Genomic DNA, 14976 nt, shown 5'->3' with positions numbered 1-14976 from the left:
TCTTGGCTGCCTTCGGAGCCGCAGTGTCTTGGGCCCTCAGAAGGTGGGTGATGTGGGGGTCTTTTCTTTCTGTGGCTGAAAGAGCAGAGCCTTTCAGCACTGCTTCCAAAGCCTTCGCTTCGGCTTTGGCTTGGGAAAGACAGGGGCTTCCTTTTTCGCATTCAGTGCCATCTTCGTGAAAAGGCAAGAGTCCTTTTAAAGACATGTACTGAACTATTTACTGATCATGATGGCTTGAATTTGCTTCTGGTATGTGAGGCAGGAAGGATGGAGTGGTTGGCAGAATAGTTGGGGATGATTTTCCAGATGGTTGGGGCTGGGGGATGGGTATTATATCCTATTCTACTGCTTTTTCTGTATGTTTGAAAAATCTCCCTAATAGCTTCCTTTTAAGTTTTAAGGTATCCAAAATAAGTTTTTTGTTTGTTTGTTATTTAATTTTATTCGGAAATATTGGGGAACAGTGTGTTTCTCTAGGACCCGTTAGCTCCAAGTTGTCCTTCAATCCAGTTGTAGAGGGCGCAGCTCAGCTCCAGGTCCAGTTGCCATTTTTAATCTTTAGTTGCAGGTGGCTCAGCCCACCATCCCAGCTCCTAGCCAGTAAAATCTGGCTTGTTTGTTGTCCTTCCCTGGTTAAATATTTTAGAGATAATGGCTTTTTTTTTTTTTTGACAGAGTCCTTCTTTAAGTGTTGCTCAGTGGGAGATGTTAACTAGGGTAGATAACTGTGTTTCCCCGAAAGTAAGACCCAGATGGACCATCAGCTCTAATGCATCTTTTGGAGCAAAAATTAATATAAGACCCGGTCTTATTTTAATATAATACTGGGTGTTATACGACCAGGTCTTTATACTATAATATAATATAATATAATGTAATATAGTATAATATGTAATACCGAGTCTTATTAATTTTTGCTCCAAAAGACACATAATAATATAATATAATAATATATAATACCAGGTATAATATAATATATAATATAACATAATATAATATAATACCGGGTCTCTTACTAATTTTTGCTCCAAAAGACATATTCGAGCTGATGGTCCGGCTAGGTCTTATTTTCGGGGAAACACGGAAGTATTGTTTTAAAGTCACTGGTACTGTGTCTCCCTTAGGCTGTGGCATACAGAGAATAGATCCTGTGCCCTCCCCTGAAGAGAGGCTCGGGAGTTTGCTGGGAGAACTGAATGCCAAGTACAGAAGCTCACGGTGGGGATGGACAGTCCATGGTCTCTCCGGTCTATAATGTAGCCTCTCTCCACTATTCACTCTTCTTCTTAGAGATCATTAAAAAAAAAAATAAGAGGACAAATAAGGATTTTTTTTAAAAAAATACAAAATATGGTTAAGGTTACAGAAGACTTAAAAATAAGAATTGAAGTTTAAAAATTAAAATTAGATAAGTTAATATAAATTGCTTTTTTAAAAACAGGTAGTTTATAGGAAAAGTTAAAAATCAGCATAGAGGGGTGGCCGGATGGCTCAGTTGGTTAGAGCGCGAGCTCTCAACAACAAGGTTGCCGGTTCAATTCCTGCATGAGATGGTAGGCTGTGCCCCCTGCAAGTAAGATTGAAATCGGCGACTGGACTTGGAGCTGAGCTGAGCCCTCCGCAACTAGACTGAAGGACAGTGACTTGGAGCTGATGGGCCCTGGAGAGACACGTTGTTCCCCAATATTCCCCAATAAAATTTATTTTTTAAAAAAAGGAGAGACTAGAAATAATTTGTATAAGACAGAAACTAGACTTATAATCCCAGAAAAAAAGATTGAGTATAAAAAATGATAGAGAAAAGTAGAGAATAAAAAAATAAATGAACTTAGCGCCTGGACCTTGGTTTCTGATACCATTCTCCATTAAAGGGAACTAGGGCTCCTTGGAGAAATGGCTGATTCTAGGATTGGGGCAGGAAATACACAAGTTGAGCCTGAAGCATCTAATAGTGATGAAAGTAAGAAAATGCTAAACAAACAAAAACCAAAATCAAAGAAGAACACAGCGATTGGGGTATATAACAAAGGGACAAAGGAGCCAAAAGTAAGAGTTCTCAATGGCTAAAACTGGACCTTGAGCAAAAAAACAAAGCAATGATATTGGTTTATAACCCAAGATATAAAATAAATATCCATGTTCATACTAATAAATGAATGGTTGAACAAATAAATGGAAGAGAGGAGACAAATCTCCTGTGCAGAATCATTCCAAACAGCCTGGAGCATAACTCCTGACTCCTTAATTGTGGGCTGCGCAGATTGAACTTCTCCTAGGGCACAGTATGGAAGGGAGGAGAGGAACTTCACCGTAGAGAATTCTGCAAACACTAAAAGCCAGGCGATCAAGGTCAGTTTATAATAAATAAAATTAAAAGTTTATTATCAAAGTAAATGAAAATTTAAAACAGCTCAAACTTGCTTAGAAGAGATTTAAAATATATAGAAATTGAGAAGTAAAATTAATATAAAGCAAAACCCAATATTAAGAAAAACTGTAAAATGTAAGATAACTAACTTTAAGTTATAGCATGGGGGGAAATACTAGAACTTCATTTTTTTTAATTACAGTTGATATTCAGTATTATATTACGTAGTTTCAGGTATATAGCAGTGGTTACACATTTATATAACTTATGAAGTGATGGCCCAATAAGTCTACTACCTACCTGGAACTATACATAGTTATTACCATATTATTGACTATATTCGCCATGCTGTACTTTACCTCCCTGTGACTGTTTTGTAACTGCCAATGTGTACTTCTTAATCCCTTCCCCTTTCTCCCCGTCCTCCAAGCCCCTCCCATCTAGCAACCATCGGTTTGTTCTTTGTATAAGTCTATTTCTGTTTTGTTTCTACCTTTATTTTGTTTTTTAGATTCCACATATAAGTAAAATCATTTGGTATTTTTCTGTCTCTGTCTGACTTATTTCACTTAGCGTAATACCTTCTAGGTCCATCCATGTTGTAGCAAATGGTAAGATTTTATGGCTGAGTGGTATTCCACTGTATATATGTACCACTTTTTCTTTATCCAGTCTTCCATTGATGGGCATTTAGGTTGCTTCCATATTTTGGCTATTGTGAATAGTGCTGCAGTGAACATAGTGGTGCATATATATTTTCAAATTAGTGTTTTGGATTTCTTTGGGTAAATACCCAAAAGTAGACTTAATTGGTGGGTCATACAGCAGTTCTATTTTTAATTTTTTGAGGAACCTCCATACTGTTTTCCATAGTGGCTGCACCAATCTGCAATACCACCCACAGTGCACGAGGGCTCCCTTTTCTCCACAGCATCTCCAACACTTGTTGATTTATTGATGGTGGCCATTCTGACAGGGGAGAGGTGGTACATCGTGGTTTTAATTTCCATTTCTGTGATGATTAGTGATGTGGAGCATCTTTTCATATGTCTATTGACCATCTGTATGTCCTCTTTGGAGAAATGTTTATTCAGGTCATCTGCCCATATTTTAATTGGATTGTTTGTTTTTTGGTGTTAAGTTGTTGAGTTCTTTATAAATTTTGGATAGTAACCCCTTATCAGATGTATCATTGGTGAATATTTCATTCAGTAGGATGCCTTTTAATTTTGTTGATGGTTTCCTTTGCTGAGCAAAAGTTTTTAGTTTAATGTAGTCCCATTTGTTTACTTTTCTTTCGTTTCCCTTGCCCGAAGAGACATATCCAAAAAAATATTACTGGTGAAAGTTTTGATTATGAAGGTCCCTCGGGAAGTTCCTTCTCATGGGAATCAGCTTCAACCATGAGCTTCTTGCTTTATGACAGAAAAACTGGGCCTGAGAGTCTGCTGTTGCTCCCCATTCTTCTCTGGGCTTTAAATTCTTAGCCCTTTCCCCTGTCTCTTTTTTTTCATCCTCACCTCCCACCGCACCAGTCCTTTTCAGTGAGAGAACCTTCTTCGGTTCTACAGCACGTACCTGATTAAAAATTCAGTGTTCATGTAGTAAATCCCTAATGAGCTCTGACTGTGTGACTGGCATTGTGACAGGTACTGTTCGGATGATGAAAAGCAGCCTAGTTTTGGAGACAGATTGAAGAGTCTACTAAAGCTAGTTCTCTGCCGTTGTTCTTTTATATTATATTCCAAACTACCAATAAAAATAATGAAATGAGGATATTTCTTATTTTTAGGAGCAAATATTCTACGAGATTCAACAGGCAATGTCAAACTAGGAGATTTTGGGGCCAGCAAACGGCTTCAAACTATCTGTCTTTCGGGTACGGGAATGAAGTCTGTCACAGGCACGCCATACTGGATGAGCCCTGAAGTAATTAGTGGAGAAGGCTATGGCAGAAAAGCAGATATCTGGTAGGTTTTGATGCGGGGTTTGCCTGAAAACACCTGCTTTCTTACTTATTTCTACCCAGAATGCAAATTACTGAGCCAGATTTCACCTGTCTTTTGTAGTTTTAAAATAGGGTGTCAGGATTACAAGAATTAATATTGTAATTCTGCCTCTTTGAAGCTTAATCAGTGACTGAATAAGTATAGTTCTTGAACCTGTCTTCTGTCTTTAGGAAAGATTTTGTCTTAAGCAAACTTCAGCATTAGAAAACTGTTTTCATTTTATTTCCCTGAAGAACTTTAAAAGTAATTAATCTTTATCGTTAGTCTCTTATAATTCAGTTAATCTTAATTGCCAAATAATTTTAAGTTAGAACATAAAATGGGCATTTCCTACTTCCCACCAGAAAAGTTTTTAATTTAAGATATTCATTTTAGAACTAAAGGCAAACGAAGAATTTCTTATGTTTGTATTTGTAAGATAAAGACAAAAAAATTATATTTAATGTCAGGTTAGAGAATTACATACAAATAAGAATTATAAAATGAATAATGTTCTTTGCTTAACCATTTGAGTCAGGTCTTAGATTGGGGTTTATTTTCATTGATTTTTTATATTTAAATTACAATCTTATATAATTACAACCCTTTAAGGAAACAAAGCTTGAAATCAAGTCATGTTTACGATGTGTGACAATTAAGTTCGTGAACTTGTTACAACAATGTTGCTAACCTTTTTTTGCTATCAGAGGGATTATTCATTATGAATTTGTACCAGCTGGACAAACAGTTAACCAAGTTTACTATTTGGAAGTGCTGAAAAGACAGTGTGAAAAAGTTAGACCTGAACTTTTCGCCAACAATTCATGGCTCTTGCATCACGACAGTGCACCAGCTCACACGGCACTGTCTGTGAGGGAGTTTTTAGCCAGTAAACAAATAACTGTATTGGAACACCCTCCCTGCTCACCTGATCTGGCCCCCAATGACTTCTTTCTTTACCCGAAGATAAAGGAAATATTGAAAGGAAGGCATTTGGATGACATTCAGGACATCAAGGGTAATAACGACGACAGCTCTGATGGCCACTCCAGAAAAAGAGTTCCAAAATTGCTTTGAAGGGTGGACTAGGTGGTGCATAGCTTCCCAAGGGAAGCACTTTGAAGGTGACCGTAGTGATATTCAGCAATGAGGTATGTAGCACTTTTTCTAGGATGAGTTCACGAACTTAATTGTCCTACCTCATAAGTGTATATAGACCTCACTCTTAATTCTCGTTTTGTAGTTAACTGGCTTTCTTTCATGGTAATATTGTTTATGTAATCTGTTTATAAAATTTATTTTTAGGAGTGTGGGCTGTACTGTGGTAGAAATGCTAACGGAAAAGCCTCCTTGGGCGGAATTTGAAGCAATGGCTGCCATCTTTAAAATTGCCACTCAGCCAACAAACCCAAAGCTGCCACCTCATGTCTCAGACTATACTCGAGATTTCCTCAAACGGATCTTTGTAGAGGCCAAACTGAGACCTTCAGCTGATGAACTCCTAAGGCACATGTTTGTGCATTATCACTAGCAGACAGTAACCTCTCCTGTGCCTCTACCTAGCTCCCATCTATTCATTCACCTTCTCTCTGACTGCACTTTTCTTTTTTATAAAAAAGAGAGATGGGGGAGAAAAAAGACAAGAGGGAAAATGTTTCTCTTGATTCTTGGTTAAATTTGTTTAATAATGATAGTAACCTAAATTTTTTATATTTAATCTTATTTTCCCTTACAAGAACTTGAAACTTTTTTTTTTTAATTTTTATAATGTACTGATGTGGTTCAGAGAGATAAAGCACTTTAGTACATAGTCACTCTTTTTAGTACAAACAAATCATTTAGAATACCTAAAGATTGTAGAGTCTTTCCCTGTGTCACTCACAGATTGGTGGTGATGGGGAGACATGGAAAAGGAGAACAAATTGATGCATAGTTTGTAGTTTTTAGTGATAGTATTTAAAATAGATCCTCATTTGTGGGGTTGAGCCCTAAACATCAGTTTAGGCTAGGTACTCAACTTAAAGAATATAGGTTCCTTCTTATATCTGTATTCTTTAGATCCTGACCTCTGTTTACCAAGCTTTTTGCTCAGTATGAATCTTGATAGCAAATAGGAATCTCTAAGAGGTATGTTTATTTGTTAATCCTAACCAGTATAAAAAGCAAATATACCACAGAAGATCCATATTACTGGAATCTATAAACCTTGAGGGATAGATTTCTGGTTTGTTTGTTTTTTAAAGATGCTACCTTGTTTTAAAAAAGATATGGAAAGTCAACTGAGCAAATCCAAATTAAAAGACAAAAGGAGTTTGCTCTAATTAAATGTGTGAACAGAAGAGACCACGCTTGCCAATCAACGGAAATAATGAAAAGAAGAACTAAGTATTGTTTAGTGTATTTTAAACTATGTTCTTTACCTGAGGGAGAAAGTCGTAAAATTAAGGGAAAGGAGAAATAATCAAAATAATGTATACTATATCTTCCTATTTCTAGCTCCTGATTCCCCATAGATGACTTTTTTTAGGAACTAAGAGTTTAACCTGGAGTATCCATAAAGCTAGTGTCGTGAGTTTAAAAAAAAACACAGAACAAAAAAACCCTTGTTTTGGGATCACAGAATACTAAAGCACCGTAAAAAAACACAAAACAGCTTATTATGTAAAACAGTGCTTCATAAGGGTGGGGTGGGGCTAATTTCTCTTGTCATTTGGTAATACTTGGAGACATTTTTGGTTGTCACAAGTGGGAGGATGCTAGTAGCATCTAGTGAGGAGAGGGCAGGGGTGCTGCTCATCAACACACTGTGTGCGAGGACAGCACCTCCCACCCCCCCCAGCATCCCCGACAAAGCATCATCCTGCCCCAAATGTCAAAAGTGCCAACGTTGAGAAACCTTGCTGTAAAGAGCAGCCCCAGTTATAAACTGATAATAGCCATTTACAAAGCAAGTTCCTTGTAAAAAGTAAATTTCAGAGATAAAGTAATGTAATGCATAATGAGGGTTTTACAAGAGCAGATAGCATTATTTCAAGTCAAGAGTGAATGATCTCAACAGCAAATGGCAATCCATTTCTCACTAGCAGCCATATTGCACCCAAATCAGTAACTTCCATTTTAGAAACAAAGTGAATTTAAACATGGAGCTTACTGAACTCAGCCATCTGTATGTATTCTTTCCTCAAAAGTCAATTGAGAATTGTGGGGAAAGAAAGGCATTATCAAAACAAAGTATTAACTACTTTATAGGAAGGTTAAAAACTGTCAGGCATTTCTAGTATAGTGTATCCACTGAGAGCAAGGACATTGAATGGAAGGGGACAGCTGGGAGAATTCCACTATCTCTAATGGACTTGTGCTACTGAAAAACATGAATGATATCAGTAATCGGCCACTTGCGGTTTTTCAATATATTAAAGCAAGTGCTAAGTACTTTATTTTTTAAAGATCTAGAAAATAGTAGTCTTCCTGGAGGCCCTAAATATGATGCCTTTCATGGGATTCACAGGAGACTCGGGTGTTTTGTTTCCTGCCAAAAGGTATGCTCTTTGGGGACTCTTGTAAAATACTGTAGATCTTGGTTTACTGTTCCTATCTGGCATTCCCCGTAGGATATTTGAAATTCCACTAGATAGTCTGAGAAGAAGTCAGCACAAACATGGTTGTTAAAGCTTCTTCCATACCCTTCGAATCAAAGGAAGCAGTTCACCAAGAAGCATACGGCCCCCTTCCCCTGGAAAATCAACTGTCACATTTTGTGCCCTAAACACAGTCCCCAAGGATATGGATCTATTATAATCTCTTTATCGTTTATGAGTGAAGGCATCTCTTCTACTTGAGCAAGATCATGGTCTCTGGACCAGTAGGTTTTTCCTTTGTTTCTTTGTCTTGTGTGGTTATGATTTCCTTTTGGCTCATTTTTGGTCTGGCAGGGTAACCAGCAGAATATGAGACAGATGCTCTTTAGGGAGACACCTTGGGAGGCTATGACCCAAAGCAAAATTGTTTGCTTTTTTCACTCTCTTCTTTTTAAATGCTATAGAAAATAAAATCACCTTAAAAGGAACTACTACTTTGACACTGCTGCAGAAGAATTTTGTTTTATAAGAAAAATATTATTAGCTATGGGAAAATATTGTTCTTTATATAAAGACTTAAAAATAAGACTAATAGTTTACAGAGTTATTATATAAAACGTGATGTGAATTTATTTCAAACAAGTTGTAATGGTACCAAAAACCACAATAGAAGTTAATATATATAGAAACTACTAGAACAAAAAGCTTGAAGTGGGGTGAGGTGTGGAAGACCAAAAATAAATTTAAAATATAAAATTTTGAAAAGAAACACAGGGGCAGTTAGATATAACTCTCCAATTTTTTCTTTGTAATAATGGTATGGATCAACAAATGAAATTTGAACTTTTGAAGATGACTCTAAATGTGTTTTACTTTTTAAATGCACAACTGATTGTTCTATACTGTACTGTTTCTTTGCTGAGGCTGGCAAGTGGCCAGACTGCTGACTTTGTGCCTTTAATACGCATCTGCTTGACCGCGGCAGACGTTCGGTGCTGGAGAAGGTCCACAGCAGTCTCACGTGTGCTTTGCAGGAAGTCTCCTCCTTAGGCCTTGAGAGATTGAAAATGGCATCACTTAGGTTTGAGCCAATATAAGATCTTCTACATTGCAAATAAAGTGTATTGAATAAAGGGTTGAAAAATATAATGACTGATGGAAATGCTGATGGTTGGTAATTCTTTAACATGTATTTAAAAGTATACAGCCTTTGAAATTTTCAGTGTGATTATCTGGAAATTTTTTCAATTTTTCTCATGTACAAAACATGTTTCTAACTAAAAAAATGGTTTAAGACTGTTGCCTTAGAAAGTTTTAAAAAATATAATCAACCTTACATATTTATATAATAGGTCAAAATGCACAGGCTGAAGTATAAAAGTTAAAACTTAACTTTAGAGTGAATTGAATTGTCTTTCACTTGAAGTTTTTATGTTACTCTCAATAGAAACTACATAAAAAAAGGTGAAATTCTTTGTTTAGAGTAGTTTTTTGCTGCTTCACCTCTTGCATATGTCAGGTCTGGTCTGTAGTATTTCTGAGATGGAGTTGTTATAAGATATGTGAAATCATTAAGAAAGTCAAAGGGACAAGCCGGCGTGGGTGCAGAAGCAGGATGTGTGCCACGTGCATTCCCGTTGGCCTGTGGCAGAGCTCTGTGCCAGCCATGTCATTAGGGTCCAGCAGCTTCATGTAAAAGCACTTCCTGTCATGTATAGGAATATGTCAATTTTTTTTGTAAAAATAGGCTGAATCTTTTCCATTTGCCACAATTGTGGCTCGTTGTATTGGGCACTAAATTAACTTATCCTTAAGGAGGTTGTGACCTGTAGAAGGAAACGTGGGTAAACAGACAGTTATTTATTTTATGGCATACCCAAACTCTGGAAGTTCAGCAGTGATGTTTTAAAATGTTACTGTTTTTTTTATGATGTGAGGGGAAAGCAATTTTGGGTAATTATTGGCTGTTGTAAACTAAAATGTCATTAACAACAGGGGTAAAAGTATCCCCAAATGAGAGGGACCTCCATAGGTTAGGCAGCCTCTTACAAAACCCAGCCTCAGCTCGACGAGCTTCAGTGGTGGAGGAGCCTTTCTTTATTTCAGTGTTTTTTCCTGCTGTTTTTCTTAAAGGAAAAAAAAATACTTTCTTTTGGTCTAAATTGTTAAAATACCCAAAACATTTGATAGAAATTGAATTCTGTCACCAGTGCTATTTATATTAAGATCAAGACAATTTCTTGAGACCTAATTTTTTAATATTAAGTTTGATCTTTGTTACAAATGTAATGTTCATATTTATTTGAATTTTAAGATTGGTTAAATGTTAATGAAAAGCAATTTATTATTAATTTTTGGTAGTGCCTTTTTCTCTGTATGCCTTAATTTTATTTTATGTCAATAATAATTCAACTTACCCACCTAAATGAAGGTTTTCCCCCAAAATCAGTAGCTTCAAGAGTTGATTGGGCCTTAGACTGTGTATTGGCCCTTAAACGTTTCTTAATGCCTGCTTCCTCCTACCCTTTTCTACCTCTTTTTTTGTTGTTGTTAGAAGACAAACGTTAGCAATAGTCTGTGATAGGCACAGGGCAGCCTGCATTAGACGTGAACTCCTAAGATGAGGATAGAAAGAGGTATTCTGATTCTAAAGAGACACAGTAAATTGTTTTCCAGGTTGATTACTTGATTTTCAATCACATGGACACTGCCCAGGTTATTGTATATCATGGTTCAGTTATGATTTCATAGCAGAGCTAGAATGGTTGTTTTTGCCCTAAAGAGGTTGTTTAAATGGTTTACAAATGTTAAGGCAATGAGTTTTGGGGCAGTGAACAAGAAAGCCAGAGACAGAAAATTCTAACCTAACATTTTAACTAAAAGTCTAGCTTTTCTGTGAACTGTGTGTGTGTGTGTGTGTGTGTATGTGTATGTGTAGTTGGGGCAAAGGAAGGAAGAAAGGAAAGGTGCGAATGTTCAGGTAGATTAGTCTGTGTCCTTGAAAGAACAGCTCACATGTGTATGACCTACTGATGACGGGTGCGTGTAATCGTCGGGTAGGAACGCCAGCACATTTCCCAGCAGTAACTCGTACAAATGTGGTTGTTTAATGAAGGTATTTATTGTACATGGTCAAGCTCTTGGTTACTAAAAGCAGATTAAAATTGAATTTGTATGTGTGTATAATAGCTTATCTATAACCCTTAAATAGAAAGTAATTGGTTTTGTATACCGTGTTTCCCTGAAAATAAGACCTAACTGGGAAATAAGCCCTAGAGTGATTTTTCAGGATGACATCCCCTGAACATAAGCCCTCATGCGTCTTTTGGAACAAATATTAATGTAAGACCTGGTCTTATTTTCGGGGGAACACGGTAGATCGTCATGAACTCTTTGGAATAGAAATTTCACCAGACAAGAAGAAATGTATCCAAACAAGCTTTCTTAGCTTACCAAGTTCAAAGGAAGCTATCTCATCCCTCTTCTTGGTTGGCTAGGGAAGGCGTGCTATGAAGCCACCACTGCCACTTCACAGTTGTCTTTAGCTGAGACTTGACTTCTGCCACAGGCTGGAGAGAATGTGACAGTAGGCATGGGAGTGTCAGCCCGCCAACCATTTCAGAGCTGTCCATGGTAATGAGCTCCTGGGGAGTCTGGAGAATCTGCTCAGTCACAGTGAGAGCGGACGTGCTTTTGGTTTCCTTTGAGAAAGTTGAGGGAGTAGTCATAGCTACAATAAAGAAAAAAATGAATTTTATATGTTGCCTGCATATAGTCTTTTATGTAATTCTGCATATTTTTCATAATTCTGCATTTTAATTTAAAGTAATATATCTTTGTTAATAACAGCAAAGGCATTCAATCAGTGAGTACTCTTACTCCCTATGTCTGATTACTTCTGGTTTGTATTCACAATCTGTATTACCAGAATCACTTCAAACCAAAGCTTTCATATTCTTTGCACACACACCAAAATGATTAGCACTGTTCTTTCTGCCCAGCTCTAAGCTAATAGTATCAAATGATAAAGAGGGTACTAGTAGAATCTGTGTCTTAATCTATCCTTCAAGTGAAAGGACAGGTACTCAGTGTTTGCATTAAACACGCAGAATTTGCTTCAGCAATTATGGAACTATACAGACATTACAAACTTGAGCTTGTACATGTGCCAGTCTTGTTAACGTCAGTTGTCCATGAGTGCGTATGCATATACATTGACATATGATGTTTCAGATTGTTGGCGTACTTTCTTCCTAGTGTCTTAACATTTATGAACTTGTGTTTGACTTGAGGGGCATTTCAGGAAGGCTGTGAAGAAAAGTAAATTACAGATTGATGTCTGCTTTGTGCCATAGACATTTTGGAACATAAGGAAGAGTCTGCTCTCCAGTATACATGCAAAGTTTATCTCCAAATAAGGATTTCTGAGTCCCTTAATGCCAGTTGAGAACAGTAAAGTTTGTGACTGTACTGAAAAGCACTTTTGTGTTCATTAATTTATTGTTTTTTAGAATTTATTTTTTAAGAGCATATGTGGTGATTTTAGTATTAGCATTACTTGGAGTGGAGAGGTAAGTTAACAAAATTACATCTTAAACTCTAGTAGATACTTAGGCTCCAAAATGAATTCGACATACTCTTTCCAAAGACTTTTTTTCTTCCTAGAATAAGTAGAGAGAGCTTATTCTATTTGAGCTGAAAAGCTTTTGGGCAAAAGAGAGCAGGCCAAACCCTTGCAATATATACCCTATTCAAGCGAAAGTACAATGTCTAAGAATAAGAACACGTCTTTAAACACAAGTGATTGTTTTTAATACAATCTTAATCAGTAAAAGGTTTACATTTTTTCTATTGCTGTTGGTTTTAAAATTTGCTACCCTGCATTCTGAAATATTATAAAAGAGTTAATACCAAAAATACTTTTAATGTCTGACATCTCTTACATTTCACATGGTTCTTTTTATTCAAATATCATTGTAAATAAAAGTAAACTTGGATAAATTTGAGAATAAACTTTAATTGTTGCAAACTATGATTGTCAATTTGTAAATTTACCGCTTGACCTAATAATGTACATTTTTAAATGTAGCCATTAAATTCTTTATATTTAACCTATTAGTTTCTCCCTGTAAATGTTTTTAATCTCAGTTGAATGCTGGGCAGTTTATAATTATGTACAAACGTGTTTTTTTCCTATCAAGGTTGACTTTTTTGCACAGTTTTGGAAATGTTTAATTTGTACACTGATTCACTATGACCAATAATTGTTGGTGGGTGTGTGAGCACCCTGAGTGCGTGCGTTGAACTACTGTCTTGTCTCTACGTTTTTCGCTTCTTTCAAGATGTAGCCATCAGTAACTGCACTGCTGTTGCAGACTTAAGTGGACCCTCTTGCTTTTACGAAGTATATTTATCTATGGTTCTATCTTTGTGGAGGAACTCAGGAGTTCAACATCACTTTCTGATTTTCATGTATTCTAAAATCCACGACTAAGTTCAAAGTATGCTTGTAACTGCCTATCAGGGGGATGTGTGTGTGGAGATGTCTTTTTTCTGTCTGTAGGCAGGTGTATATATCCCAGTAATTTCTTATTTTCATTTAATTTCTACATTTTTATGAACTTGTTTTATAAGGGTACTGTTTAGTTAGAATAATTAAATATATATACAAAAGCTTTCTGAGAGATTATTTACTATATGAATATATTTTCAGCTGGCTGATCAAAAATATTTTTTTAATTTTGTTTTTAACCATTCATAATGTGTTTGTATTTCCAGAATTAGATGCAAACTTACTTAGATAGCAGTTAACATACTCTTGCAAGGAATAGCATGAATTCTCTCTTGAGAACTCTCTGAAATGCAAATTAAAAGGAAAAAATAGGTTTTAAGCAGTAGCAAAAACACACTGTCCACTAAAACGGCCTTTTAATTCTCAGAGCAATGAAAAAATTTGAGAAACTGAGTTGTCTTGAAGAGAGACAAGATTTTTATATCTCCAGTTTCTGTTGGCCGGTCCTACTGTTGTTTTTTAATGTTTCTTTTGTTCTACCCCAGAGATTTCAACTCTCAGTTTTTTTCTCACTCGGCAAGGTCAGATCTCATGTGTAAAACAATACATTCATATATTGTGATTCTCTGTAATTGACTATAAATTGGTTTAGGAATGTCCAAACATAATTGTGTGTCTTTATACTGTACTGTGTATGTTAAGTAACTGGCAGAAAAAAAAAAAAGGAAATTACATTTCCGATCTGACAACGTTATTGTACTTAAGGAAAACCTTGTTTTTAATATGCGGTACCAGGTGAAATTACTTGTGTTAGGAATAAAGTCCACTGTTTAAATGAATGTCACTAAGCTTAATATGTTACAAGGAGCCGGTATGATTAGGAAAACCTACCAGAAGCCACATACAGTGTGGTTTGTGCCACATTTCATGCATATTTTGACTTTGTGTTGTTCATTAAAAATTGTGCTTGTAAAAATGTATAAAATTTCTGAGTTTTACAGTTTCTATGGACTTGTTTTTTTCTTGCTGGTAAATAGCTTTTAAAAAAAATCTAATGTGAAAGAAACCATGTTTATATTTTGTTAGTGATCAATGACTTTGTTTATATGGAAATTTGTATATTGTTGGCACACATCTTTGTTTAGATTTATCATGCATGAAGGCCTGCAATAATTAACACAATGAAAATTGCTTTTTCTTACATGTTAGTTCATTTTTTGAAGATTGTGGTGCAAAGGGTTACTCTAAGTAACCTGCTGTACTATGGAATGAATATAAATGAATGGCACTTTGAGTGTTAATAAAGCTGATATTTATTTCCACTGTTATTAGTTTCTCCAGATCTGTTCTTGGACACAGTGCTTTTGCAGTTGTTCTTCCTTTGCCTGAACTGATCACTTTCTAGGAGATCAAACACAGATTAGTCTAGAAACATTGCAACTAAATCTTTCCAGGATATAAATCTGTAATGTCCTACCCAACATGGTCTGGCATATCTTTTTCTGGATGCTTTGATTACCCAAATTAAAA

General features: G+C 36.1%; 1 protein-coding gene across 4 annotated transcripts in view; it reads left to right on the top strand.

The window, feature by feature from the left end:
• Positions 1–14774, top strand: part of MAP3K2 (mitogen-activated protein kinase kinase kinase 2) — a 148551-nt gene extending 133777 nt beyond the window's left edge. For all 4 annotated transcript variants that reach the window (XM_033102330.1, XM_033102327.1, XM_033102329.1 and 1 more), the window contains exons 16-17: positions 4161–4338; positions 5662–14774. In XM_033102330.1, coding sequence (XP_032958221.1) covers positions 4161–4338; positions 5662–5887 — 404 coding nt within the window. In that variant the 3' untranslated portion in view covers positions 5888–14774. The remainder of the gene's footprint in view (positions 1–4160; positions 4339–5661) is intronic.
• Positions 14775–14976: the final 202 nt, after the last annotated feature.

The sequence above is a fragment of the Rhinolophus ferrumequinum genome, unplaced genomic scaffold (genome assembly GCF_004115265.2).
Source record: "Rhinolophus ferrumequinum isolate MPI-CBG mRhiFer1 unplaced genomic scaffold, mRhiFer1_v1.p scaffold_84_arrow_ctg1, whole genome shotgun sequence".
NCBI lineage: Eukaryota > Metazoa > Chordata > Mammalia > Chiroptera > Rhinolophidae > Rhinolophus > Rhinolophus ferrumequinum.
The sequence above is the reverse complement of the archived record's forward strand: the minus strand, read 5'-3'. Positions and strand labels throughout refer to the sequence as shown.